The 26,732-nt window shown below is 35.9% G+C and overlaps 1 protein-coding gene across 2 annotated transcripts in view; it reads right to left on the reverse strand.

Moving 5' to 3' along the window:
* MAGI2 (membrane associated guanylate kinase, WW and PDZ domain containing 2) overlaps positions 1 to 26,732 on the reverse strand; it is a 703,939-nt gene that overhangs the window by 291,408 nt on the left and 385,799 nt on the right. For both annotated transcript variants that reach the window (XM_014308028.2, XM_005423532.3), the window contains exon 3: positions 5,607 to 5,726. In XM_014308028.2, the coding sequence (XP_014163503.1) occupies positions 5,607 to 5,726 (120 nt within the window). The remainder of the gene's footprint in view (positions 1 to 5,606; positions 5,727 to 26,732) is intronic.

A 26,732-nucleotide genomic window follows, 5' to 3' on the forward strand; every position in this document is an offset into this window, starting at 1 on the left:
ATTTTTACTATCAAGTATCTCTTCTCATTCTCCTATGCCCTTGAAAACACTTCCTGCTGTTAAAAGACATAACTTTGGAAGGACTACTATTTTTATCTCTATGCATCTATCCTCATGAATGCTTTGTTTTCCATTTTAAATCAGAATATTTCATTAACTACTGTGCTTAGGTCTTAAGAGGGTAGCATTTTATTATCTTTATGGTGATTAATTTTCTTTTGTATCCATCTGCTGTGGAGTGCTCAGGATGTCCTGCACACAAGGGAACACTGCACACAGTAAGTGGGTGGAATTTTGAATACCTTACAATTTTTACAAGGAAGAATGGAATCAAAACTACTGGAATCAAACACCAGCACTTTATGAAACCATTATCACCACAATACAGTAATGAAAAATCTCCATTGCCTACATGGAACAGTCCTTAACTCATTTTTTAAATTTACAGATATTAAAATGAAATGTTAATTGAAAATGCATTAGCTGAACAGAAGGGTTTTGATCATTTAGGCTAAATTTGGCTTGAGAGAAAAAATGAAAGCCTATGTAAAACTTAGTATCTTCTCAAGGAGACAGCATGGGGACTGTCTTGAGGTGAATGGAATCAGAGCACCTCCCAGTGTTGCTTATGTGCCAGCTGTTGGAAGAGTCACAGGCAAGACATTGGCTGTGACCCACATTCTCTTCCCCAACAGAGATCATTCTAATGCTGACCCCTTAAACCTGTGCCTATAACAACTGCAAGCTTTGTTCTTGAATAATCAAGTAATGCAAAACACCAAGGTTTCACCCGTGGGATGTATTCAACCTGTAATTTTAAGATATAGTAATTACAGATTTCTAGATTGTTAGGGAAATCCCAGGTAACTCTCATCCTTCTGCCAAATAATATTCCATCAGTGAAAAAAACAGAGGTGAAATTCTGTTTTCATTTAAGCCAGCTGGAAATTTACCATGAAATTTAGTGGGGCCAAAGAAAGTCCATGATCATGTAAAGGGTTAAACAGCTGCAGTGATCTTGGAATTTTCACCAGTGAGTGAATTTCAGACAATTCCAAACAATCAAACAAATAATAAAAAGTGGATTTTTGACAAAATTAATGGCACAATAACTAAAATAATTCCTTTTCATGGAATAAATTAAGGTTTATTATATTAAAAGCAAATAAAATGTGTTTTACAAAACAACTATTATGGAGATTTTCTAAAGAAAACAAAAATATGATAGAAAAAGAAGAGTTCTACTTAGTGCATTATTGGTATGTGTACCAGTTGAATTAGTTTCTGTTCTTATTTTTGCCACATCTAATGGTTACGAACAGGCTTTTTCATGTTGCCATTTGCTATAGAGCTCCACATGCCCAAAATACCTCTTGCTTTAATGTATTTGAAATACATTTCTATCCTTATGGATTGCCAACAACCATGCTTCTTTTTCTTACAGTGCTTATACACTGAACATCTCCTCTTATTTCTGGTACTGCCACTACATATGTCACTTTTACGAGGCAATCCTACCCATAGCATGCATTGCACTTAAACTCTTACATTTTTAACACTTCGTAATGATGTCTTGCCATAACCTTCAATCATGTGCCTTAACATATCTGGGGTTTGGAAACATTGAAGCTGCTAATGAGTGTTTACATTCTTAAGCAAAATACAGTTCAAGTACATTTTAATTCTACTGCTACACTGCACTGGTTAAGAATTTTGCTGATCTAATAAGGAGGTGGGAGCAACATTTGATATCAGTGACCCATGAAGTCTTTATGCAAGTTTTGACACATTGGAGAGATGACAATGTGCTGAGCCAAACCTCCTACCAGAGAAGCTGTAAGGGTCTGTACACACACATAGACACACAATTTGTCTGTTCATCACAGATTTTACTATTCTGCATATTATAGATTTACATATTGTGTCAATTCAATGACCATCTTTGATCTTCATGCCAGAAATAAGGAAAGGAATGTTGGTTATTTTGCTGGGGAATGTCTTCCTGTGTTACATGAGTCTGCATGGCAGTGGCTTTCATTCTGCACAGGAACACCTCCTCCTCTGGTTACAGAACCGTGGTTATGTCATCTAAATAAGTGTGTTGGATAATGAAGTTATCATTTTGAGCCAATTCAGAATTTCTTTAATCAGTACAGTAAATTGAAATTCTACTACAAAAGCAAACAAAGTGAAACCTTTAGATTTTGGTTGTGTTATTATACAAAGACCTTGAAATAAAAGTTTGATGTGCTTCAGGCAAATATGCCCTGCCTGAAATAGCAAGGTGCTGGTGTATAAAAAAATTTCAATTTTAGATAAAGATGGATAATAAAATTTGTAATTTTATTACAAATTCAAAACCCAATAACAATGTCACCGAAATTAACGTGACTTTGACTTTTAATCTGAGTGAGAGTGGAACTGCTTCTTGAATTCTTTCTCTTGTTCTGCATTGAATAACATTACCCAGACTGACAGGGAACTTAGCCACAGGTAAGCTGCAAAGCATAGCAACTGTTTATGTAATATTATGTATGCCTAAAATAATTAATATCTATAAAGATAGCTTTCTAATCAGCAGTTGCTCAAAAAGACATAAGTAGAAAAGGTCAAAATAATAATGCATTTAGTTCTACTGAAATGAAATATTTTCATATTTGCAAAACTGCTAAAAAAAGAGATTTGTAGAGTTTTTATCCTGAACATACTATTGCTTTTCTACAGCACTTTGGAATACTACAGTCATTCACAGCTGTCACAAAGGCGGTAGACAAAGAAAGGTGTATCCAAAGCCTAAAGCAGTAAGGAGGTCACAGAGTATCCTATTTTTGATTCTAAAGAATGTATAACTTGAAAAAAAGTGTGCTTCAAGGAAAAAAAAAACTATACAACTCTACCCTTCTAAGAATATATTTTGCTTGACTTTTAGATTGTATCCTGTCCAAGCTGGAATCACAACTCTTATCTACTGCAATAGAACAAAACATTTCAGATGGTTTTACTGGCTTTATGATTACTATAAGATAATATCCCCTCCCAACAATACCAGATTCTATAGTGAACAATACAAATACTCAGTGTCAGGTAAGTCTGCACTTGACCTCATTTTCCTCTGGCTTACCTGGATGTTCCTGATTCTCTTTGGAATTCACACAGTAGAAAGTAAATTGACTGAAACAAACCTTCTAGTCAAAAAGTGATGAAAAACAACACAGGTATACAGTCTGAATTTTTATCTCAACTGAATGAGAAATCTGTTTAAAACATTATTCTGGTAGAGATGAACTGGTTCACAGTGGTTACTGTTAGATAACTAGCAGAGACTGACTCAGCTACTCTACATAGAAGCTTAGCTAAATGCAGAATGATTTTCTTAAAACAAACAAATAAATAAATATTTAAACCAATTTATTAATACTGAGAACAATTAAAAAGAAGAGTGATTTGTCTCATAAATATAAAAACCAGTCTTGATAAGGAAAAATTTATCTCCCAGAGTATGTATGCTCAAATAAGTTGCTTGATCTATCCAAGAACTCAAAAATCATCTTCTCATGAGAGAAGTAGAGAATTTCTTTGCTCTGGTTTGTATAATTTTTACCAGTAAATTTAATCATTGAAGCCCTAATGTGCCCAGGAAAGCCTGTGACAGGATGATTAGTAAAATTCCTCCCCAAAGAAAGCATTACAGTCAAGAATTAAGCAGGAAACTGTGGAGGTGTAAATTTGTATGGTCATATCCAAAAGACTGTGAGGGAATAGGAGAAATAGCATCTGTACAATAGCTATATTTTCTCATGTGCTACCTATTTTTTGCCATAAAGACATAGGTAGATAATACATTATCTGCTTTTTGTCAGAATGCACATCTGGTGATTAGAAAACCTGGGAATAAAAGACAGGATTTGGGCAGAATTGGTCTGTTGAGTTTAGTTAGCTGTAAGTTTAGTTTCTGATTTCTTGACTTCAGTGAACTTGTCACCTGTGATAAGCAAATGACATGGCAGATGTTGTGACAGGCACGACTTTGGACCTCTCTTCAGCTGGATCCTCAGCTGGTTTGAGGAGTTATGCAGACTTCCTCAACCAATATTTCACCTTGCTGTCCACTCAGCTCTGGTAGATGGTATTAAAAGCCACATCTCAGTATCCCTCGAGGGACAGAAGAGCACTGTGAATTAATTTAACATAGCAGTTCAATCTCTACAAACTTGCTGCAAACTAATGAAATTACATGGTCAAGCAATGACAGACTTGTGCTCCATTTAAGCTCCTCTAATGTTACTTTCAAACACCTAAGGTAACAAAAAGACACTTCAAGAAAGGCTTGTTATTAAATTAACCTGTGATAAAAGTAAAATTGTGGTGTTGTATTAATGTTTAGGTAACTTGTACCATTACATGTCAGACAGTGGTGAAAAAAGTAGAAACCTGAAAGATGACATACTTTCCTTTATTTGACCTTTTTTAATGGAAATCTTTGTTACAAGTTCTGTATTGATAGAACTCTTAATGAAAATTTATTTACTGGACAATGGGTACTTTGTGCTGATTAGGTGGGAAAAATTGCCTTCTTTGCTGCTATTTATAACACAGCTAATGATTTTTTTGGGGTGAATAGCTTCTTATTTATCTTCAGATGCTTTTCTTGGCAGGGACAAAGTAAGGACAAAAAGGTCTTTATTGCCTTTTTTGCTACAAGGTGAAAATATGGGGCTGATTTCTGTAAAATGGCTCTACTCACCCAGGTATTCCCATATATATGGATCATATTTTTCCTATAAATGGTGTCCCCTCTGAATATTGCAGTAAAAAACAACTGTCCATTACCTAGTTACTTTAAATAGTAGTATATTTGCAAGAAACATTTGGTTTAAAATAGTGTATCATTATTCTGGTTTTATTAAAATACCCTGCAATGTAACTGCCCACCTTTTTATAACAGTTTCACTTTCAGGACAGCTGTGTTTTGAAAAGGTTTAAAATCAGATGAATCATTGGTTCTCCTGGGAAGCAGAGTCATGCAGTAAACTGCTGGCTCTTTGCCCCATAGACAGGATTTCTAATACAGCCATTAGGACAGCCCCTATCCCTCTGCCATATTACAAAATTAATGAGTTCTTTTCAATAACTTTACAAAGCCCATAAGACATGACATAGCAAATTCTTCCTCTTTTATATAAGTAGTGAGGTTTCAGCTTCTGATATAGATGGATAATTGCGGGATCCAACACGCAAAGGAAAAGTCTCAGCCTTCTTCTGCTGTAGAATGTGTTTGCCTTATGTTAGAAAGGCAGCTGTATGCTGAAATTCTGTGGAAATGCCCTTGAGTATTTGGTGTAAAGGACTAGTGTTTCTGTCCAGTAAAATGCAATGTAGTACCATGTTTCTCTTAACCACTATAATATACTAAACTTACAATGAATTCATCTGCATTTAGCTTTTACATATGGAAATATTTTCAGAATGGCCACATGGCTCTTCACAAATTTCTGATAGCAGTAGCAATGACATATTTGTAACAGGATATACCAGAGCAATTCCATCAAATGAGAAAACAGTACAATGGAAACATGATACAAATTTAGCAGTGAAAGCCTGCTTACCTTCATATGTTCCGCTTTCTAGGAGAGCACCACTTTTCTCCAATTCCATAAAATCTTCAACAGTGATGAAAATATAGTCCACACCAGGGACTTCCCCCTCCTTATGTGGCCTTGTGGTGCCTATTAGGAAGATGAAAGACACACTGTCAAGCACATGGCCAAAATGCAGAATGATCTTTTTGAAAGCTTTGGAAAAGTCACAAAGTAAACCACTTACACAACATTTTACATAGCACATCTTCCTTGTGAGGATGCTTTCAAAGGAATCTAGCTGTATTTGCTGAAGCTGACAGAGATGTATGTTTAAGATCATGCCAGATATTATTTGGATCTATATTTATTCTCACTAATGAAAAACTATCATACTGTTGTTATTTTTACATTACTAGAAAGACCCTTAGTGACATCAGGAATTCAGAGGTAACACAAAACAAAGTCTTTTCTACAATTAATCTGCATTATGATATTTTAAACATTTATTTAGAACACAAAACAATAGTTCTGTAAGTACATCTGAAAGGGTTATATTCACATTGCTTGTTTCAGTGCCATAAGTGGACTTGACAAATGGTTAGGCTTTAGGGCCTGTGGGATTAAAATCACCTTCTAACCATGCTGTCAAGCTGCACAGGTGTTTATATTTAGTTATTGCCTCTATTGTCATCCCTGGATGACAGAACTCTGTAAAAGATGACAGATAATATTACACACAGCCTGACAAGTGACTTGGCTTAGCTAGCAGAAGTTGGGGGAAGAGTCTGAAACTGACCTGATTTCCTAATGGTCCAGTTTATCGTGGTCAGATTATCCCTGATTTGGTCACAGTCTTTGTTCAACTCATGTTGAAAACTGTAATGGACTAAATTTCAGATTTTGAATCCCTTTCTTAAGTTGGAAGCTAAAGAGCTAATCTTTCTGCCCTTACATTACTGAGTCATGTTTTTTTCAGATATGGTACAGATATGGTAATACCTTTTGCATGTCTTGCATTAATTAACTATTAATTAAATATTCTCTCTAATCTGCTTAGACAACAGCAGCAGATAACACTGTGCCTTGGTTTAGGGTTTTCTGATAGCACTGCTCCTTTGCTGTTGGAACTAGTCCTAAAGGTGCAGAACTTAATATCTAGCATAAACAGAACAGATGACTGGGGATACAAGCACCATAAAGTCATCCCAGGACACACTGTCACTTGGATGGTTCCATCCTCTTATACTACTCAGGGAGCCAGCTCCAAGAGCACTGCACTGTGTACTGAGGGCTGCAGACCTATAAAAGATCAAGTAGTCCTGCAAAAAAATGGAGAAAGGAGGAAACCATGATCAACAGCTGCTTGAATTCAGGGCGACTCTACCCCAGCTACAGCAGCTTCCATCCCCTGAAGAACTTTATTGCTCTTGATAAAATCTTGCTGAGTCCCATTTCCCTCCTGCATCTGTTCTCATTCCTTCAGGCTGGAGGACCTGAGATCTTGGAAATGGTTAAAGCAAGTCCCTGGCTAATGGAATAATCAATGGCTATTGCCTCTTTTACTCCTTCACCCTGGAGGAACTGAATTGTTGCTAACAGTACTTCTGCCATCCCTTATAGTTTTCTGTAAGCACCACGGCCATTGTAATGTGCGTATTTACAGAGCTGGACACAGCTACTGGAGCATCTTAAACACTCATCAAGGCCTGAACATGAGATCTATATATAGGAATCTTACAGACCACAAGCAAATTCTTTCCTTGCCTTTAACCTAGAGCTACACTTCTTCATAGATTTTGTCTTTAACTGCCTCCATATAGACAGATAAGCAGGCCTAAAACTTATGGTGATTCAAGACTTAAAACAAAGGACTAATTCCAAGCCTCAGATTTCTACAGAAACACATTTTTTGTTATGCAGCATCAAGGCTTAATAGGACACAGTTGCTGCTACTTATAATATTTAGCCCTTTATTAATGCAAAATGGAAAAAAGAACTCAGTTACAATTTTGTTACCAAGGTAACCTATGAAAAAATTATCTCTGAATTCCATAATGAAAGAATATTATACTTTTAGATATTTCAGGACCAAAACCAACAAGGGGTATTTGCACTATGTATATTTCTGACAAATGAAATTTATAGGTGCAGTTGAAGACATAAAATGAGAAGCTCTCAAGTAACCATGACCAATCCAGTCATGCAAGTGCTGTCACACAACCTGCAGGTACTTTAGAAATTGCAGGACCTTGGTCTACAAAATCTGGACTGGTATTGACCTTCCTTGATTTTATGACCACTTGTTGCATCATTCACCAAATAATCTCCTCTTAAAACATATATTAAGGTCATTCCGTGAGCAGCTATTTTGTTTGGATTTTTGACTTTAAGATGAATAGTTGGTCCATTTTGGAGATATTTAAGGTATGTGCTATATTTTATTATTATTATTATTATAATGTTTTAAAAAGACCCTTTGCCTTTGCAGCTGGTTTCTTCTCTTCTACAGGGGAATTATGGTGATTTTCCATACTGGAGTCCAGGCTTTCCATGCTCATGTGTGTTGCAGGATGGTGCTAAATCCCAGGAGAGGAATTAAGTGTTGTTTACATAAATAGCATCTGAAAGAATATTTTTATTTTAAATGTGTTTAAGGTACCTGAGGGCAGGTGCTTAGACATGTAAGAAACCCCTACTTCTATTGAAAAAAAAAAGTGTGTTAATTTAATGGCAATAAACTATTTTTGAAATAATGCTTTTATAAGCTTGGGGAACAATAAATAAATGGAACTTGTATGTTGACTTCTAGTGCAGATTGGAAAAATGGTCAGTTCATGTACTGTTCAGTCCAGATTGCCTTTATTAGTAAAAAAGGATAGAATTATTGATTCTAGAAGAGTTCCAGGGTTGGAAAGCTCTGCACCAGTTTGTAGAGGCAGGAGAAGAACTAGGAATTTATGTCTATTTTTAATCTCAGTATTCAATTACATAATTATAACATTTTAGTGCTTATTTGGGAGCAAAGTGCACAGCCTGACTTGGAACATACTTCTACTACTTAGAGGCACTGAGTCTTCACAGTCAGTCTCTCTCTCTCTGTCCACCTCTGCTACTTTCAAAAGCAGGAAAGGTGCTCCCTCATTTTTCTTTCCTTTTTTTTTTTTTTTTTGCTCACTCTGTGGTATTATAGAAAATAAAAAGAGTAAAATTTATTTATTTGTCAGCATAGGAATATGAATATTAGTTAAAACTCCCAGAACTGTGACAGGAAAGACTCACTCAGTACTTTAGACATATTTTAAAGAACACTTCATCCTTGCAGTAAATAATCTGTATTTTACTGTCTTTAGCAGCACCTCAAGGTTAATATTGTACTAGTTGTGTCCTTGTAGAGTCTATATGATGGTCAGGAAAGTAGAAGTAAAGGCATTACATGTTCTCATACCAACTCACAGACTGGGCTCACAGGTTTCAATGCTCCAAGCTTACAGGCATGTTATAAATATTTAAATTTTTACTTTTTTTTGGTAAGTTAAGGGCAAACCTGGCACACCACTATCCACTTCACACATATTTAGCTGATTTATATTTGGATTCACAGATTTGTTCCTACTGCATAAGGTAATTTTAAAAGCAAAGGTATGTTTTTGCCACAAGGATTTACAGTGTAAAAGAAGAGCAGGGGAATAACCTAGTCCTTTTTGCACAATGACCTACTTCTAGAGTAATTTTCCAAATTTATGGAAGTGAAAAATGTCTGGTTTTGCTTATCTGTTCCAAATGTAACAAAATGCAAAGAGAAAAATGTCTTTAATATACGAAGCCCTTTGATTAGACATTCTACTGAGAATTTGTTCTGTAGCTCAGCTCTGTACAACAGCTTGTTGTGGAGCATGGTCTGCCAGGCTGTCATACATTACAGTAGCTGGAGGGATCCCTCCTGCAGAAACAGACTGCTAATCTTTAATAAACTTCAGCTGAGCCCTTGCTATGACCTTGTATACACTTTGCCTTAGAAAAATTCAACAATACTTAATTAGGTCTTTTGTTTGTTTGCCAAATTACTCTGGTACACTATTACTGGGAGGAACTGAAATGTATGGGAAATTATACCTATCTTGTCAAATTACTAACTGCATTAGGCAGAGAAGCAGCACATTTGTCTTGATCTGCTGCATTTCCAGCTGAAGAGAATAATACACATAATTTTCAAGTAAAGTGATTTTAGGCATATTACAAAGCCAGAAGCTTCAAGTGTTTATGGCAATTCTCATAACAACAACATAAACCACAATGGCATAAGTCCATTCTTGCCAATGGTCATGAAGAATAAAAGTGTTTCCCCTTTCCAAGTGTGCAATACCAGCAATTTCTCTGATTTATTCCTATAAAAAAAAAAAAAAAAGCTGCAGAAGCAAGGAAGCAAAGGAATGAATTCCAGATTCCTGAAAATGTTTTTCAGGAGGAATAGTTTCAAACTGCATTAATATTTGGCAAATGTGCTCCTGAAGAAGATCTGGGTGTTAATAAATTCAAATTTAGCAAAGATGCTGAATGTTCTACAGTGAGGCAGGAACACAACTGAGAGAGGATCTCATCAATGCATAAAAATATCTTAAGGGCAGGCCTTAAGGGTGTGGGGTCAGATTCTTCTTAGTGCTGTGTTCAGTGACAGGACAAGAGTCAATGGGCACAGACAGAAACTCAGGGAAGTTCCACCTGAATATGAAGAAAAACTTCTTTACTGTGAGGGACACAGAGCAGTGGAACAGGCTGCCCAGAGAGGCTGTGGAGGCTCCTCTGAAGATATTCAAACCCTGCCTGGACACAAGGAGGTGCAGCCTGGTGTAGGTGAATCTGCTTTAGCAGGAGGTTGGACAAGGTGATCTCAAGAGATCCCTCCCAATCTCAGTCATTGTGTGAAAGGAGACATTCAGCAGCTGCTTAGCTCTGAGACTGCAGCATTATTTGCAAAGTTACCTGTACACAGAGTGAAAAAATCAGATGCTATTTAGAAGAAGAGGTGTTGTTTTTACTATCGCCTGGATTTTCTGATCAAGTTTTAGAAGAAAGTGAAAAGCACTTAGCCATACTTCATCACAGAACTAAAAGCTTCATATCTAGGTGCCTAATTCATGTGAACTAAAAAGGAAGTTTTGCAATCCCTGTGCATAATTAGCATTCAGTGAGAGTAGCAGAAATAACAGATGAACTACATGGCTCGATCTACTGTCTACTGAAATTAGGTGGAGAATTTGATTCCCATCAAAAGAAACCTTTAAAAAGAAAATAAAAACCTCACCCATGGTTTCACAATTTCTATTACAATTTGGGATTCATGACATTGTTGGATATGTTTTGTTTTTTGCTGAGGAAGCAAAACATAAGACTGAAAAGCAGTCTTAAGGGACTGTGCACTGGGTTGTGGTGCTCATATTCTACAGCACCACATAAATCTTAGGACAAATATGTTATATTTTATGGTGCAGAACAGAAATAACAAATTCCTGAATTCGAGATTTATAATGCACATAGGAGCAGATAAGCATGTCCTTTATGGAATATGCATTCTTTGAATGTTTCTTTAGATCTTGATTATTTCCAAACTTGAGACATATGCATTAGGTAGGCTAGATAAGCTCCTGCCTGGTGGTTAGCATGATTATTAGATTCCAGATGCATACATCCTTTCAAATACCTTTTAAAAAATTATTTTTAGATTCAATATGCAGACAGGAGCCTCTGATTAAACACAGCCTGGGTTTTCTATTTGTTCTCTTGGTTTTGTGCAATGTGACAGACAGTGAACAGCCCTAAGATAATTTATGCACTGTAAAATAAAGTCATATTGGAGCTGAACAGAAAAGTAAAACTGAGAGATGCAAATGACAGTAGGTCTAGCTAAAGACTGTGGGTAGGAACATTATGTATTTGTTAATTTATTTAGTTAATTGAGAGGACCACTGGAACCAACAAGAAGCACCCAGAAAAGAAATGAAGCACAACATTTGTGCACTGAAACAGATATTGGAGATTTTCTTTAAACTGTGACATATCCAGATTTACCCTTACACAGTGCAAGGATTTGAATTGTGCACTTTGTGCCCTTGTCGTGTGTCAGGCACTGCTACACTGTGTGCTCCCTCTTCAAGGCTGTGTGACATTGCTGGCTATGGTGGCATCAGTTGGGGCACTTTCCTGCACTTGGTGAATTCCCATGAAGTCTGCAGGGTACTTTCTTTTGAGAAGAACTCTGACCCAGTATTAAGCCAGATATCCAAGTTTCATTGCCAGTACAGCATTTGAGCAAACAAAATAACTTCTTTTTCATTATCTTTGCCAATAGCAATCTTCAAAATGTTAACAATAAACTGCAAAGAGAGGATCTAATAACAGATAAGTGGGAATACTTTGTGTAAAGTCAAGCATGGATGACTGCAGGAAATACTTGTAAAAAAAAAAATCAAAAAAGCTGTTGCTAATGCAGGTATCTTAAACACTTAAATTATATTTTTCATAATTCCTGGAAAATGGCAAATCGTGAAATGGCTGTTCTGGCATTTGGAAGTGTATACCTTACAGGGGTTAGCTAAGTCTCTAAAGGAATCTGATTTTCAATGCTCAAAAAGTGGAAAGATGAAAAGAAGGAAAATCAGGTATGAATAATTTTGGATTCCATGTTATTGCCTCAAGGGGTTTTTTTTTGTGTGTTTTGACTGGTTGGTAGGTTGCTTTTTTTTTAAGGCAAAAATTAGTACCAGCCAGGAAACTCCAGAAGACACTAGGATTTTATTAATAAAACATGTCAATGTCTTAGCAAATACCTCAGCAATATATCCCAATATCTTTAGTACTTAGAAAATGAAAACTCCCTATCAGCTTTCCAAACATATATGAAAGAAAGCAGCAAACTGCCAAAAAGAAACATTTGAGAACAAAACTTTGAAAATCTGATGATTAATGACTGTGGTGTATGAAATCTGAGGTTTTGTTTTGGTTAACTAGGAACTTACTGAGCTAATAAATAATTAATGGAGTCCAAGATTTTTTTTGTACATGCTTTAGACAGTCACTGTTCTTCTTTCATGTAAAGATATGAACTAAAAGATCATGACAAACTTTTTCCTCTTTTGTCCATTTAGACTTTGATTCCTATGGCACATAATTGTTTGCACCCCCATAAATCTTTATTACAACTATAAAGAACAGGTTTTACAGAAAAGTGAACATACATGCACAAGAGAATTGTCTGAATAATGAAGACATACATAAGAGCATCATGTTGAGAGACTCATGTATGCATGAACATCTAATGTTCCCACAGATATTTAAAAATCATCAGCTAATGAGATCCAGACAGAAACTTTTGATGTTACTAATAAAATAAAAAGCTCACCTAATTACATGCAAAATGCTTTCTACTACTAGAAAAGTTTAATCAGAAAATAATTTCTTACTGTCTTTAGATGAACAAAGTCTTTTCTGGGAAATGTCTGATTTTTGCAGCTCTTCAAGAAGATAGACAACATAGTTAGAGAACTATTTGCATAGTAGTCACTTGGCATGGGTATCTCTACTAAACAGTGAGAAATTATAGATGAATTTTTGTCCAGTATTTGTTGTCATCTTATTTCAAAAGTCCCATACCTCCTCAGTGATTTCTCATGGGCAACTCCTCACAGCACTGACTCCTTCTTCACAGCACAAAACAACCAACAAACTCCAACTCTCTCCTCACCCGTCTACCCCACTCTTTTGTAGCACTCATCATCTTATTGGACACAGCTGTGGCCTATTAAGGGCAGGCCTGTTCCTAATCTTTGGTGATCAGTACAGCTGCAACTCCTCAGGTGTGAGACTACCTTCTGCACTATTCTCTTACATTCTATCCCTCCATGAGTATTAGCAAATTTGTTATTCCTGGCTGATGGCTCAATGGATTGGATCATCAGTGGAAATATTATTAAGTGAAATTTGGGATGATTTGTTTAACTGTGATGCCAAAACATCTATTTGTATTGTGCATAATTCAAATATACCTCCAGAAATCCTGGAAGCACACCACTTCTAGTTTAAAGGACAACATTTCTGCTATCAATGAAAGAACTTGTTTTTTACCATTTGATTTTATTAACATTATAAATAAACTGTTATGGATGACTTCTGTTATGCAGCTTGTACTTATTACCACATAGAGCTGAAGAACTCTCTTAAGTTGTAAACACACCATAGTGTACCTTGAAAGGTTCTGCAATGCCTGCAGTAATAACTTTTCAGCTCAAAAAACACTAATATTATTATTTGCTTTTTATATTTTATTCAAACACAGGAAGCCAACCACTCTATATAATGTCTATTTAATAGAACATTTTAAAAGGATTGGTGAAGTTGTTAGCTGTTGCTACTAAATCTCAGGAAATATTTAAAAAGGATTTTCTAAATCTACAGTCTTACTTTGAGAGGCATTAAAAGAGGGACTGTGAAATAGGCTACCATAGAAACCATCCACATGTGTATTCTTAACCAAACTTCAGTACTTCAGCTGTTTAAATTTGTGTCAATAATATTGAACAATTAATAATGAATAAATAATATGAAGCAATAAAAGTATTTTAAGAGTATCAGGGCAGATGATTAAAAGAAAAATGAGAAGCATTTTTTATGCTTAAAATAGGCAACCAATTAGTATGTGTGAATCAAAAAAAAATCTGTGTTTAAACTGTGGCAGCCTTCAGATATGTCTATTCTCTCTCCATAGTCTCCAGATTTATGTTCTGATGGACCTCTGAACAGTATCTGTCCACAGGGCATGCCAGCAAGACCCAATCCAGAGCATTTCTTCTGAATCAAAAAGTACTTTCAAAAAGTACAGTAGATGATGTCTGAATGGTAGAAGAGAGTCACATGTTACTTGGGCTTCACATCTTCCAGTTTGTACCTGGTTCCAATGGTTGTATTCCTTGGCTTTCAGCCCTAAATTTGGTATACACAGCCAAAACTGTACCATTCACCAGACACCAGACTAGACCTTGGTTTGGTGACTAAAAGATACTCAGATGTAGCAGCAGATACTGTGGCAGTCATTTTTACTGAACAGGTTCAAAGAAGAGAATGAGTGGCTGTGCGGTACTGTGTGCCACACTTCCAGCAGATTCCCAGCTGAAATCCCTGGTGGCCAGCTGCTATCCAGACAGCAGAGCAAATGCTCTGCTGAGACACAGGCAGTGCTGGTCCCTCAGTAGGGATCCCATCAGTGCTAGACAGGATTTGTTACTGTGGGATGCCACCACATGCCGTGGAGGGCTTTGAGCAGAAGGAGAGTCACGCTGTGGGACTGCTTCCCACGGCAGCACTGCTCTGTCCCTGTGGAAGCACATTTCCCATCTGAAGGTTACAGACTGCTGAAGGCTGCGCCTCTCAGGCACACTGGTAGAATAAGCACATATTTTCTTGTCTGCTTCTGAAGTAAGACAAAAAATCTTGGTCCCTCTTCACTCCTCCTGCTTTCTCAGTACAAAGAGCAAAAGTAGGATATACACAATAATGGTGTGAACCCCTGTGAGACTGAAATATTAGGGTTAATAGCTTAAACATTGTTAAAATCACCAAAGGATGGACCTTTCTCCACAGTAGCAAACTGCTCATCTGTGATCACTGAAGCCAAATCCCTCCCAGAACATGTCTCCTGACTGGAAATGGGCTGTGAGTTAAGCCACCTGATGGGGACTTGAGACAAGATAAATCTGGTCCTATTGTCCAGTTATTTTAAGTCCAAGGAGAAGTAAATGAGCCTGGAGGGAGAAGAATGTACCCACAAAGGCAGCCTTTCTCAGTGGCTGTGTTGGGTTCAGGAGGGGAGGCCAAAGCAGCTCTGGCTGGGGTCAGCAGGGGAGGCCAAAGCCCACAGACTCATTTGCTGAGGCCAGGTCTGCACCCCTGAGGGGGAGCTCAAACCCTGCAGTTCTGCATGGCTCTCTTTCTCATGGCCATTGTCGTCTGCTCAGGGGTAACACTGCCCCCTCTCCCCAAGGAAAGTCTGATGGGGCACTACTGGCTCCACTGTGCTGAGAGACAGCTGTTGTGTCTTGGAAGGTGCCACAAACCATCAAAAACCCCAAAGCATCCCCAGACCATTCCTGAGGCCTTCCACCAAATGACTACACATGATCTAAAAATTCTGCAACAGACCCAGGGTGTGTTGGAGGAGACAGTGTAAAACTCCCCCTCCACATGGGGAAGGTGCCTGGGTGTCCCCACCCAGCCTGAGCCTATTTTAATCAGTGGGACTTTGTGTTTCATGGGTTTCTATCCCTGCCCACTACGGATCAAGACCATCACTTCGACCAATGGTAAACTACATTGCAACAAACAAGTCTCACTGTGAGCTCTGTGGATAGTTGTCTTTCTCTTTCTTTCTTTTCCCCTTATACATTTTCATAGGTGATATTTTTATGCTTTCATATGGCTTTATTACTATAGACAATAATAGCCAAAATGGTTACCTACGTGCTTTCCTTTGTAACCAAACACAACCAAATTGTTCTAAAATAATAAACCCTATATAAAATAGGGTTTATTTTATATAGAGTTTATTTTATATTTTATACATCTAAAATATATATATGTATATACACACACACATATATATATATATTTGCAAACATAGATCATTCAGTGTCGTTTCACTCTAATGCACCCCAAGGTATCTATCAAGAAGAACATGTTTTTAAGGGTAAAAACACCTTAAAAAACATTTCTGTTTCTCTTTTTCTTCTATGGTTCCTCATAGAGAATAAAGTTTTCATTGAACTAAGACCTTATGCAGTAAATTCCAAGGAAACACAGTGTGTTTTTTTTTGTTCTACCAAGTCCAGTTTAAAATAGTAGCAGAGAGAAAATCTATTCTTCTTTCACGTCAATGAATGCATCATGGAACACTTCTACCACAGTATTCAGAAAAGAAATCTATTATTTTGAAATGATCTTAATTTTTATATTAAATTACTTTCCCTAAAAATATTACTTCCCATAAAACACAAGTATTTGAAACAGATTTTTTCCCATCTGTTTTTAGGAAAAAAACTATTTTCAGTTTAACTCACATTAATAAAAAAATAAAATAACACATTCCTCGATAATAAGTTGAATAAATTATTTATAGAGAAGTCATTATTTTATAGCATATTCACAAACTCAAAAGTGCATGATGTAAACTTAAATATTACTACTGCCTTCAATTTTTAAAAGTAAATTTAAAACCTTGTTCATTTTTCTTTTGAAGGTAGACAAAAAAAAAAGCTTAGATTTAACTTCAAAGGAGTCAGATACAGTGAAATTGAGGAAATCAATTCCACATAATTCTAAATGTGGGAAGCCATTGCTATTCTTGTCTCCAACAGGAATTATTTCTGAGGTGTAACTCTAGCCCTGGTGAAGGTTGTTTCATGAGGGCTACGTGATCCAACTAATGGATAAAATCCTTATTCCAGTAAAAATATAAATCTTATGTCTGATTAAGGAAGGGCCTGGAACAATCTGAAGGATTTCAGTCCCATGTGTGACCTTGATGCTTTTCTTGTATTTGACAAAGCTTAAAGAAAAGTTACTGGTGAGTAGCAAGTGTTACTCTGGTTGGATAACAAAAATTGATGCTTTTCATATACAGTGAGGCTTCCTTTTCTGACAGGATGAGTTCTAATAACCAACCTTGCAACATTCAATTCTATAGTCACTAGAGAGCAGTTTTTTTAGCTCCAAACAGTTAGCGAAAGCTAGCATCTGTTCCTACTGATGATAACTGAGCAAATTAAAAGTACCTGCCTCAAACTGAGGCAGATCTAATTATCTTCTTGTTTTTATATATGCAATTAATTATTATCTAGGAATTTATGTTCTATTAATTAGTATTAGGAAACAAAATTTCCTGAAAAGTGTGGGTCAATTATTCTAGCTCCCCAGCTATGAGAGAACATGAATATTCTATATTTTTAGTGATACTCTTTCTTTCCTTTTAAGCATCTTGGGATTTCTGCTTCTTCAAAGTTTAAGAGCTCCGTATACCTGTGTAGAGTATCACTATTGCTTTTTCACATCTCTCTTATCCAAATCCTGATCCGTTATGGGTTGGGTTTTGTTTATTTAGATGGGTTTTTTTCCTGTCCCTTCATCCCAGCATGTAAAAATGCCCCTGCATTCAATAGCTGTAAAATCTAAGGTTAATTTATAACTTGTCAATTTACTTCAAGCAGTGTACCTGGCATACATACATTGCCAGTTCTTTAGCTTGCTCTGTGCTTGTCAAATCCACAAATATGTGCTTGTCATGAAGTAGGGCTCAAGTTCAGAGCCCTCAGTTCTAGGAATCACCATGCCAGCCAAGATTCTCCTTATTTGGGTAGTGGTCAATCTCTCTAGCTGAACAGGATTTTATTTAAAATAATGTGTGGAGGAGAGTTTTCTCCTTTGGGACACCTTTCAGCATTGTGACCCTTTCTAAGAAAAGGTGGTGTCCCCACACTTAGTGCAGTGCTGCCCTCCTACCATGGGTATTGTGGTGGGGAACACCAAGACAAGGAGCTTATTTTGGCTTATTTTGGTTCAGGCTCCTTCCTTGTGTTTTTGCAGCGCATGGCATTTGTCACTCAGCTGTTCAAACATGAGTACTGCTGTGCGCACTCGCTACTAGTCAGGATATACTGCTGCATTCAGACTTGCCAAACCTCAGCTAATTCTGCTGCTGCAATTATTTCTCCAGGGGAGAGCAACAGTGAGCTCTGGAAGAACAAGCCATCGCTGCAGTTTTTATGGGAACAGCAACACATAAACACATCAACACCAACACCATCAACTCTTGTGCCACCACACTCAGCAGAAGGAAGGAATCATTTACACCATGGGAAGTGAATTTTCTCCTCATTTACCAACAAGCCTCAGGTTTGCCACTCAGTAGGACTTCTTCCATACAGCTGTTGAACCAGCTCACAGGGAGTAACATTCAAGTAATGAACTTTATCTGATGGGTTACCAGACTGAACTTCAAACCTAACTCCCACTTTGTAGGACTAGTTTACCTCAAAGAGGAATGGAACTCAAGAAATGCATACAAAACTGTTAGCCCACGGGAAACACAGATGTACTGGTGGAGCATCTTTGTCAAGCATTTGACAAAAACAGTGACCAAATAAATACAGCTCACATAAACCTGTGACTTTAATGTCTAATTCCCACAGTTTACCGCTAAGTTCACTGATTTATTAACTATTTTGCTTGCTTTTAAAATGTTTGCTTGGTTCTATTTTGGTTTTAAAATAATGTGTTTAAAAAAATGTAATTTGAATTGCAGTATAAAAGGCTGAATTTAAAAAATAATAAATCTAATACCACTTTTTTTAGTCAAGAACTAGTAGCTACATCAGTTGACCTTGAGGAAGAAAAATTATGAGAACCAAGGCCTTTTTAATTTTAGCTGTAGTAAACAGCTTCTGAAAGTAGAATAGAACAATGGCAGCAATAACAGAGTTTTATGTTTGCTGAACTCTACAAGAAGAAAACTTAAAAGAAAAAGAGAGTTTTCAATACATTGTGTTTGCTTAAGGCATGAAGCTGTCAAGGGCAGCAAGCATATTTTATTAAAGTAGTAGATGAATTTGTGTATCTAAATTATATTGGTTGGCTAAATTACATCTAATAAAGATAATAATTATAAATTAAGTAATGCTATAATTACTGCATAAACCCACCCCCTTGCATATTCACTGAATATAATTTTTGCAATATGTATTTGCTTGCACATCAATCTCTATAAGGAACATTGAATTTTAATGACACTTTATGAAGATTTAAGATGTAAGAGTTATGAGTGCAAATTAGCCTATTTATTATTTAACTCACAGTTGTTCTTTATTTTTATCTGCATAGAGAAAATTAATACATCACTGACAGGTTCTGTGATTTACAAGAGCTTCAAAAAATAAAAAATGGAACTAATGATGATGATATATGTCCAGAAATCTTGCATTCAAATACATCTAATGAAACAGTTCAACTTGTTGAGATATTATTCAAAATATGTATGCAGTAAAGCATATTCATACCATGTACCACCAGAACATACAAGATTGCTTACAAGTTTTAGTAGTCAACAACATTTTGAATAAGTCATAGAAAATTATGAAAGTTTTGGAAATGATCTATTAATCACTAGAGGGAGTGTGTTATATTTCTATCTGGAACAATCTATTAGCTACCTTAAGTCTGAATCTCTTTCACACTTTTTTTCCTGTAATGTAAACCAAGTTTTAAATAAATACACACCTATCTCTTTTCAGAGCAGTCCCAAACTGCCACTAGATAAGAAGGTAAAGGCACAATGCAGGCTGTTGAATTTTTGATCAGCTACAAATAAAGAACGATCAAGTTAAGTGGGCTCAGCTGATGCAAATCTCCCATAAGAATCAATTCTAAGTTCCTGACACTCTGAAGTATGATTGTGGAGCTTTTCTTGTGAAATACCTGAAGGAAAGAACAGAGTTCTGAAGAAACTAGCAATATATAATCATACCTGCAACAAGCATAAGTAACAGCAATTTCATTGATTTATACCAGCCAAGATGTCGTTCTGTGGCTTAAAAAAATTTCATGTAATTGAAATCAAGCTTATAAATCACACATTACAATTTCCTCATATTTTAATATTAATTTAAATCTAAAACTTTTCAATAAATAACAATCTTTCTCTTACTGCTGCTTTTTCTATCTTAGAAAGTAAAGTCAAGGAATTCACTGCAGGTGAATTAGATCTCTAATATCCCAGAGCACCACTGTGTCACCTGTTAAATCTTCATGGATTCTTGCACGGAGGTTTTTTTGGCCTGTTGTTATTTAAAAAAGAATAGGCAAATATATGAGATCCATAAATGTGCTCTCTAACTAAAATGTAGAGAAGACAAAGTCTTGACATATTGCAAAGTTTGGAAGAAGCAGGAGACTTCACAGGGAAAATGGTAGGAAGATAAAGCAATTAGTATTGCAGAAGAAATTGGCCATCTCAGTAGAAAATGTATTTTACTGACAGAAAACTCATTTCTCCTAATGAAGACAAAGCTGAGAGAAAATCTTCTAAGGTGAAATGTAATGGATCCTAAGCTCTTTCAAAAGTACCCTTAGAGGAAGACGCAAGAATGGAGAACAAATGTACAGCACCAAGTTCTCTGCTGTCACCCCATGCTTCAATATCCCAGAAAACCTTCTTTTATAGCAATGTGGATCTATCTTCATCCTTTGGTTCTCTAACCTTGGATGTTGCTATGTAGATGTGTTGTTTTTTTTTGATGACAGTCTTGAGTTTATACTGTTGGACATTTCAATAGTAATTATGACTGTCCTTCTAAGGAAATAAAACTGAGTGACATAAATGTTTTTGGTTTTTTTTTTCTTGAAAGAGCTCAAAGTCACAATGTTGCAAAAGCTGAAACGTATGGCAGTCATACCTAAAATTTCCTAACTGCATTTTGGTAATAACAACACAGGTACAGGAAAACCTGATGAATAATTACATACTAGAAATATAGAGCCATTAGAGAACAGAAAAAAAAATGCATGAATTACATACACATTCTTTATCCAAATGATCCCAGAGTCCCTGGAGATTTTGTGCTATTGTAGGAACACATTTAAAGACACATAAATCAAATGAACTCATAATATGTTGACTCTGTTACACCAACAAGGGTATAAAGAGATAACAAGAAGATGAGTGAAAGCAGATGCAGGTCCAAAGCATGTATGTTCTAGGATCTCACAATGGAAGGATTTAATGAATATTTCAAATTTTACATTATGGAAGAGTGATTGATGTCTCCAATTATACAATATTTTTAAAGCAGGAATTTGGTTTAATGAATAATTATGTGCTTCATAAAATGTTTAGTACCATGATCTATCTAGTAGCTAGAAGGTGAATGTTCATCCACAGAGATTAGAAAAAGGTGTATGTTTTTAATATTGAGGCTAATTAACAATTTGAATTATTATCATGTAGTAAATTCTGTGTATCTTTAAGGTTATTTTTTTAGGAATTGTCTTAATTGTTAAAAATGGTTGAAGAGCTCTTTCCTTTATATAACACAGCAGGTCAGACAAGGTGAACATAATGATCCCCTCTGGCTGTAGAACTTATGACTCTCTGAATTCAGCATGAAGTTAGTGATGATTTTAGCTACAGAAGCATTAGCACATTCATTTTTGGGTAGTGTACTGCTATTCTTCCTCAAGCTGCCTCTCATCAAAGGCAGGTAACTGGATGAGACAGGCACAGAAGCACCAGCTTCCAATAATATGGACAGCACACCTCCATCCATCCAAGGATAAATGATAGTCTCTGGAAGAGGTATGACACTTATCTTGCTTACTTAGATCTCAGGGATTTCCAGTCCCAGAGTTTAAAACCACCCCAGTGCTGATTAAGAATTGGTCACCAATCTTAAATATTTTACACAAGCAGACTTCTAACTGTCACTATCCAGTCACTCTTCCTTCACTTAAAAAAATATCCACTGCTTCCAACTGAAACTGGATCTACTAATACAGTGGTTTTATTAAGAGAAGTCCAAGAATGAGTGGGGTGTTAATTTTCTCAGCCTAAATTCTCCCCTAATTAGTCTGAATACAAATCAAGAAAAAGTAGCAAACATTATAAATTAAAATATTAAGATGGGAAAAAAATTACATCAAGCACTGGAACTAGTATTCCAGAAGGACTTACCATTGTAGATTCTCAAAGTCAGCTTAACAAAGCCTTGAGCAACATGATCTACTATCCAACATGGTTATAACTTTTCAGTTTTCCAGCTGTGAGGGAAACGTTGGACCAAATGATCTCCAGAGACTTTCCAGGCTAATTTTGAGATGATCCTGTGATAATGGAGTTTACCAATAAAAGAAGTGGCCACTACTACTCAACTAGAAATGCCCAGGAGAGCACTGCCTTTCTGAAAGTGAAGTTCAAATGCACCAGCAGCACCAGGCTTTGCTTGAGATTTGTTTTGTGCTTTTGAACCTAGAATAAAATCCTCGTTTAGCAGGGAACACTCCTATGCCCTTCAGTTCAAAACTTGAGTGTCTAACACAGCTCCCAAACACGGAGCAGTTGTCTCTATTAACTACCTATGCCATGTGCCCTAAAGTCCATCCTGAATGTTCAATTACACCTCTGCTTTCTTGTCCTCAGCTGGCCTGCAAACAGGAGAACTTGAGAAAGTGTTACCTGATGTAAAAATAGAGCCAAGAAATAGATTATATTAGAAATATATTATATTTTAGTTACAGTAAGCCAATCCACTTGGAATTAAAAATGGGAAATTAATTTTTAAATATTTGAAAGAATGATTTGGTTCTTTATGAAAAACAATGTTTCTTTGCCTTCTGCTAACAGACATGGTGCTATAATAAAAACTAAAATGTTACATAAAATAATGGTAGTAATGTTTATTGAACAAAGAACCATAAGATATTCAGGAGTCCATTTCCTTAAGCCCCACAGGAGCCCTGAAGGAACTCATCCTTGTTAATTGGAACTAACAGAAGGGATGTTACCAACACAACAGGCAGTACACAATTGTATAGCTAAATGTTTTCTGAGGAATGGTGGTGTTACATGGTACTCATAACAAGGAACAGGACACAGATGAACCTGAAATCTTACTCTGTAAAGCCATCTCCCTTGTGCTGTGTCATAATGATTCACTTTTGTTGATCAGGGAATACAGAAATAACATAAGCAGCTTTATTCGAGTACTATGAATTTTTTTCTTTTTAGTACAATTATTTTATGCTGTCAAAGAAAACTAATGGCTAGATTTGTGTTTACCTCATACGGCACTACAGCACACTGGCATGAAAAGACCTTAGAGGGAATTTGTAATTCCTCTTTTTTCCTTAACCTGCATGATGGTACAGATGTGAAGGAGACATAGATTTTCCCATTGGCAACACACTTTTTTACTTTGCTTTAATTAACAGATTTGAAATTAACTTTTCATTCTCCATGGACTTTTTGATTTTGCAGCTTATTTAACAAGATATTTTGATGAAGAACTTAAGAAGGTTTCTAAAGGTTCATTATTGAGAAATCTACATTTCTGTTAAAAGGTTTTGAATGAGATAACCATTATTATGTTACTTGTGACAAACTTCTAAAGAGCTGCTTTTGCATAAAAACATGATCCATACATAAAGAGGTACTTTTCAAGTGCACAACTTTGGGTTTTTTTGAAATTCTAATACATGGCTATTTTATCTTTGGAAGTGATAATATTTTTGCTGACATTTTGTACTGAAGTAAAATAAATATAGTATGGTTAATCCTTTAAAACTTAACATCATATTATATTTACTTATGAAATTATTTTTATAGATTGTCTACTAGTAAGTGTACTGCTTCTCTTGTGATTGGGAATTACCTTCTAATTAGGAAAAGTGAGATCTTTTTAATTTCATCTTTCCATTTTACATTCTGGAGTTTTTAGCTGTATGACACAAAGTCCTATAGAATGATTTTAATTCACATTGTTTTGTCACACAAACAGCAGGCAAAAATGTAACTAATAATCATTAGTTGATGTTTCACAACACCTGAGATTAAGATTCTTAATTATTTTATATAGGCCCTGTTTGTAACTTTTAAAGTTAAATAAAAGCAATAAGGAGAGACTCAAAACCATGCAAAGTACACAGCATAAAACTACAAGGAAAATCAGAAAGCAGAACATGGCATGAAGTTGACAACAGAAGTCCCACTGCAGGTGATAGTTCATACAAAATATGGACAGTACAACTAATTCTGTGTTCTTAGCAATGCAATACTAAATGTAAGAAGTAAGTTATTTTAAATGTAACACCTAAAACACTTAAACTCCAGAGTCCAGAGGAGTGTAGCTAAAGTAGTAGAACTTTTTCAGCCTTGAAAGATGAACAATAAAATACCACCTTATGCCTGAGCTAAAAACTTTTCTCTACTGTGTTTAGAGGTACCCAGTGTCCTTCCTTGATATAATGGGCTTTTTCATCTTGAGTATTTTTTCCCTTAATATCCATTGCTTCAGAAAAACAATGAGTATTCATTGCATAAATTTCCTAGGCCAGTTGTAATGTGATCTCCTATATTTGATTCACAGCATGAAGGGAAATCATTGCACCTTCATGAAATAAAATCTATTACACCAATTTATCTCATGGAATCAAGAATATTCCAGACTTCTGATTTCTTAGCGATACACAAAAAAGAGGTAAAATGAAATCCAGCTTTTAATCTAGTTTATTTTAAAATAATTTATGAAAAATGAAAATTTTTGAAAAAATTTATGAAAAATAGAATTTCACTTCTGATACTTCAATTTTTTAATTATTGTTTTTACAATACTTTGCTATAATATAAAAGATACTGGGTACAAATACCTTCAATTAAGAGTTCAAAAGTGTTCTTAAAAAGCCATCCTACAGTTCAGTTTGACATACAAACCTTGACCTGAAATAAATGCAAGGTAGAAAATGATGAACTTACTGCCCGTTACGAAATTACTGTTATTTTCACTCTGTTTTGTTATAAAAATCTCTCCTTATTTAATAGCTTTTCTGAAAACTACAAATGAAATGCTCTTCTCCACATAAGGAAACAAGAAAACTAAAGCTGCAGAAGAAGAAATATCTTGTGGCTTTCTGCTCGCGTGTCCTTGAAAGAACCAACTCTTCACATAGGAAGAGAATTCAGTGTCCTCTCTCAATTAATGCATTGATTTTTTTGCTCCAAATGTGATGCTCAGTGTCCATTGAACAGGTACTGGAATGAGCTCATCCATGTTTATCCAATGTACATTCACAGTGTCTTTTCCTCTCTCATTAGTGAAGTGCTGCCCCAGAGGTGACATCCTCATTTTGGATTAGTGAAACAGTTAGAATGTGCCACCTAGAGCCACCACTGCAGATTTCAGCTGTCTGAGAAACAGGATAAAGACTGAAACAAACTACTAAAAATCCTTTTTTTTTTCTGTATTTTAAAGTTGTATTTTGAAAATACAGTCCATAACTGTCACTGATTCAGGGATCTAATATGTAAATATAGCACAAATACAGCAAAACTTCAAACTTTACTGGTATATTGCCCCATACTTGGAATGCACAGAGTTAAGGTTTCAGGTAATCTTTAGGATTTAGGACCCTCCTATCTGAAAAATCTTTTGAAACTCTGCTCTGTTCTATTGTATTCTACTCTAGTTTTGTTCATCATCATACTATGTCAGTAACTGTGGCAAAATTAATAACCCAATACTTATTCCCACAGCATGAGAATGTTAGGATAGATGGAAAAATTATTCAAGCTAAAAATTAACAGTAATGCACTCTTGATATCTTCATGCTATCATGCAGTGTTAAAGAAATAATGGGTGAGAGGTAGCAAATACAGGAGGTGGAGTTTCATCATGAGTAAGATCAAAAAAAGCACTCTGTTTCAGTTCCAGAAGCATTCTCATATGACTATATGAATTCTGGTGTCCAGTCTGCACCCAACATTTAAGAAATGCATCTTTTAAATTGCCTGTAGTGACTCTGCTCATGTTAATGTGACAGATCAGCGACAGATCACCTGATGTCTAACTGTGCAAATAGTTTGAGGCTGGCTAGCTTTTGTTCAGCTTACTTTCCCCAAGATTATGGGAGAAAAAAATGAGCTCAGAATAACCACAAGGTCTGACAGCAGAGTAAAAGATGTACACTGAGGACAAGTGCAATGTCCACAAGACAGGCTAACAATTTTCTAAAGTGCCAAGAGGTGGGAAGGGTGCCACTATTATCTTTGGGCATTTTTTCAGAAAAACCAGAAGAAAGGTTCAAGTCATTTTATAAAGCTCAACAGTTGGACTATACACCTCATCCCCAAGACACTTCAGCATTATCTGCTCATAGTAGCACATTAATTCATTAAGGATAATTTGAAGAGACAGTTTGGAAAAACATTGCCACTTCTATCACCCTTTGCAAAGATGTATACATATTTTTTCATTCATTATCATCAAACTGAACATTACAAGGTCTAGTGAAATAGCTACGTTTGCATTTTGCATATTATTGCTGATTTTACATGACAGATTTTTCTGCAAT

This window comes from Geospiza fortis, unplaced genomic scaffold (assembly GCF_000277835.1).
Source record: "Geospiza fortis unplaced genomic scaffold, GeoFor_1.0 scaffold424, whole genome shotgun sequence".
In the NCBI taxonomy this organism is placed as follows: Eukaryota; Metazoa; Chordata; class Aves; order Passeriformes; family Thraupidae; genus Geospiza; species Geospiza fortis.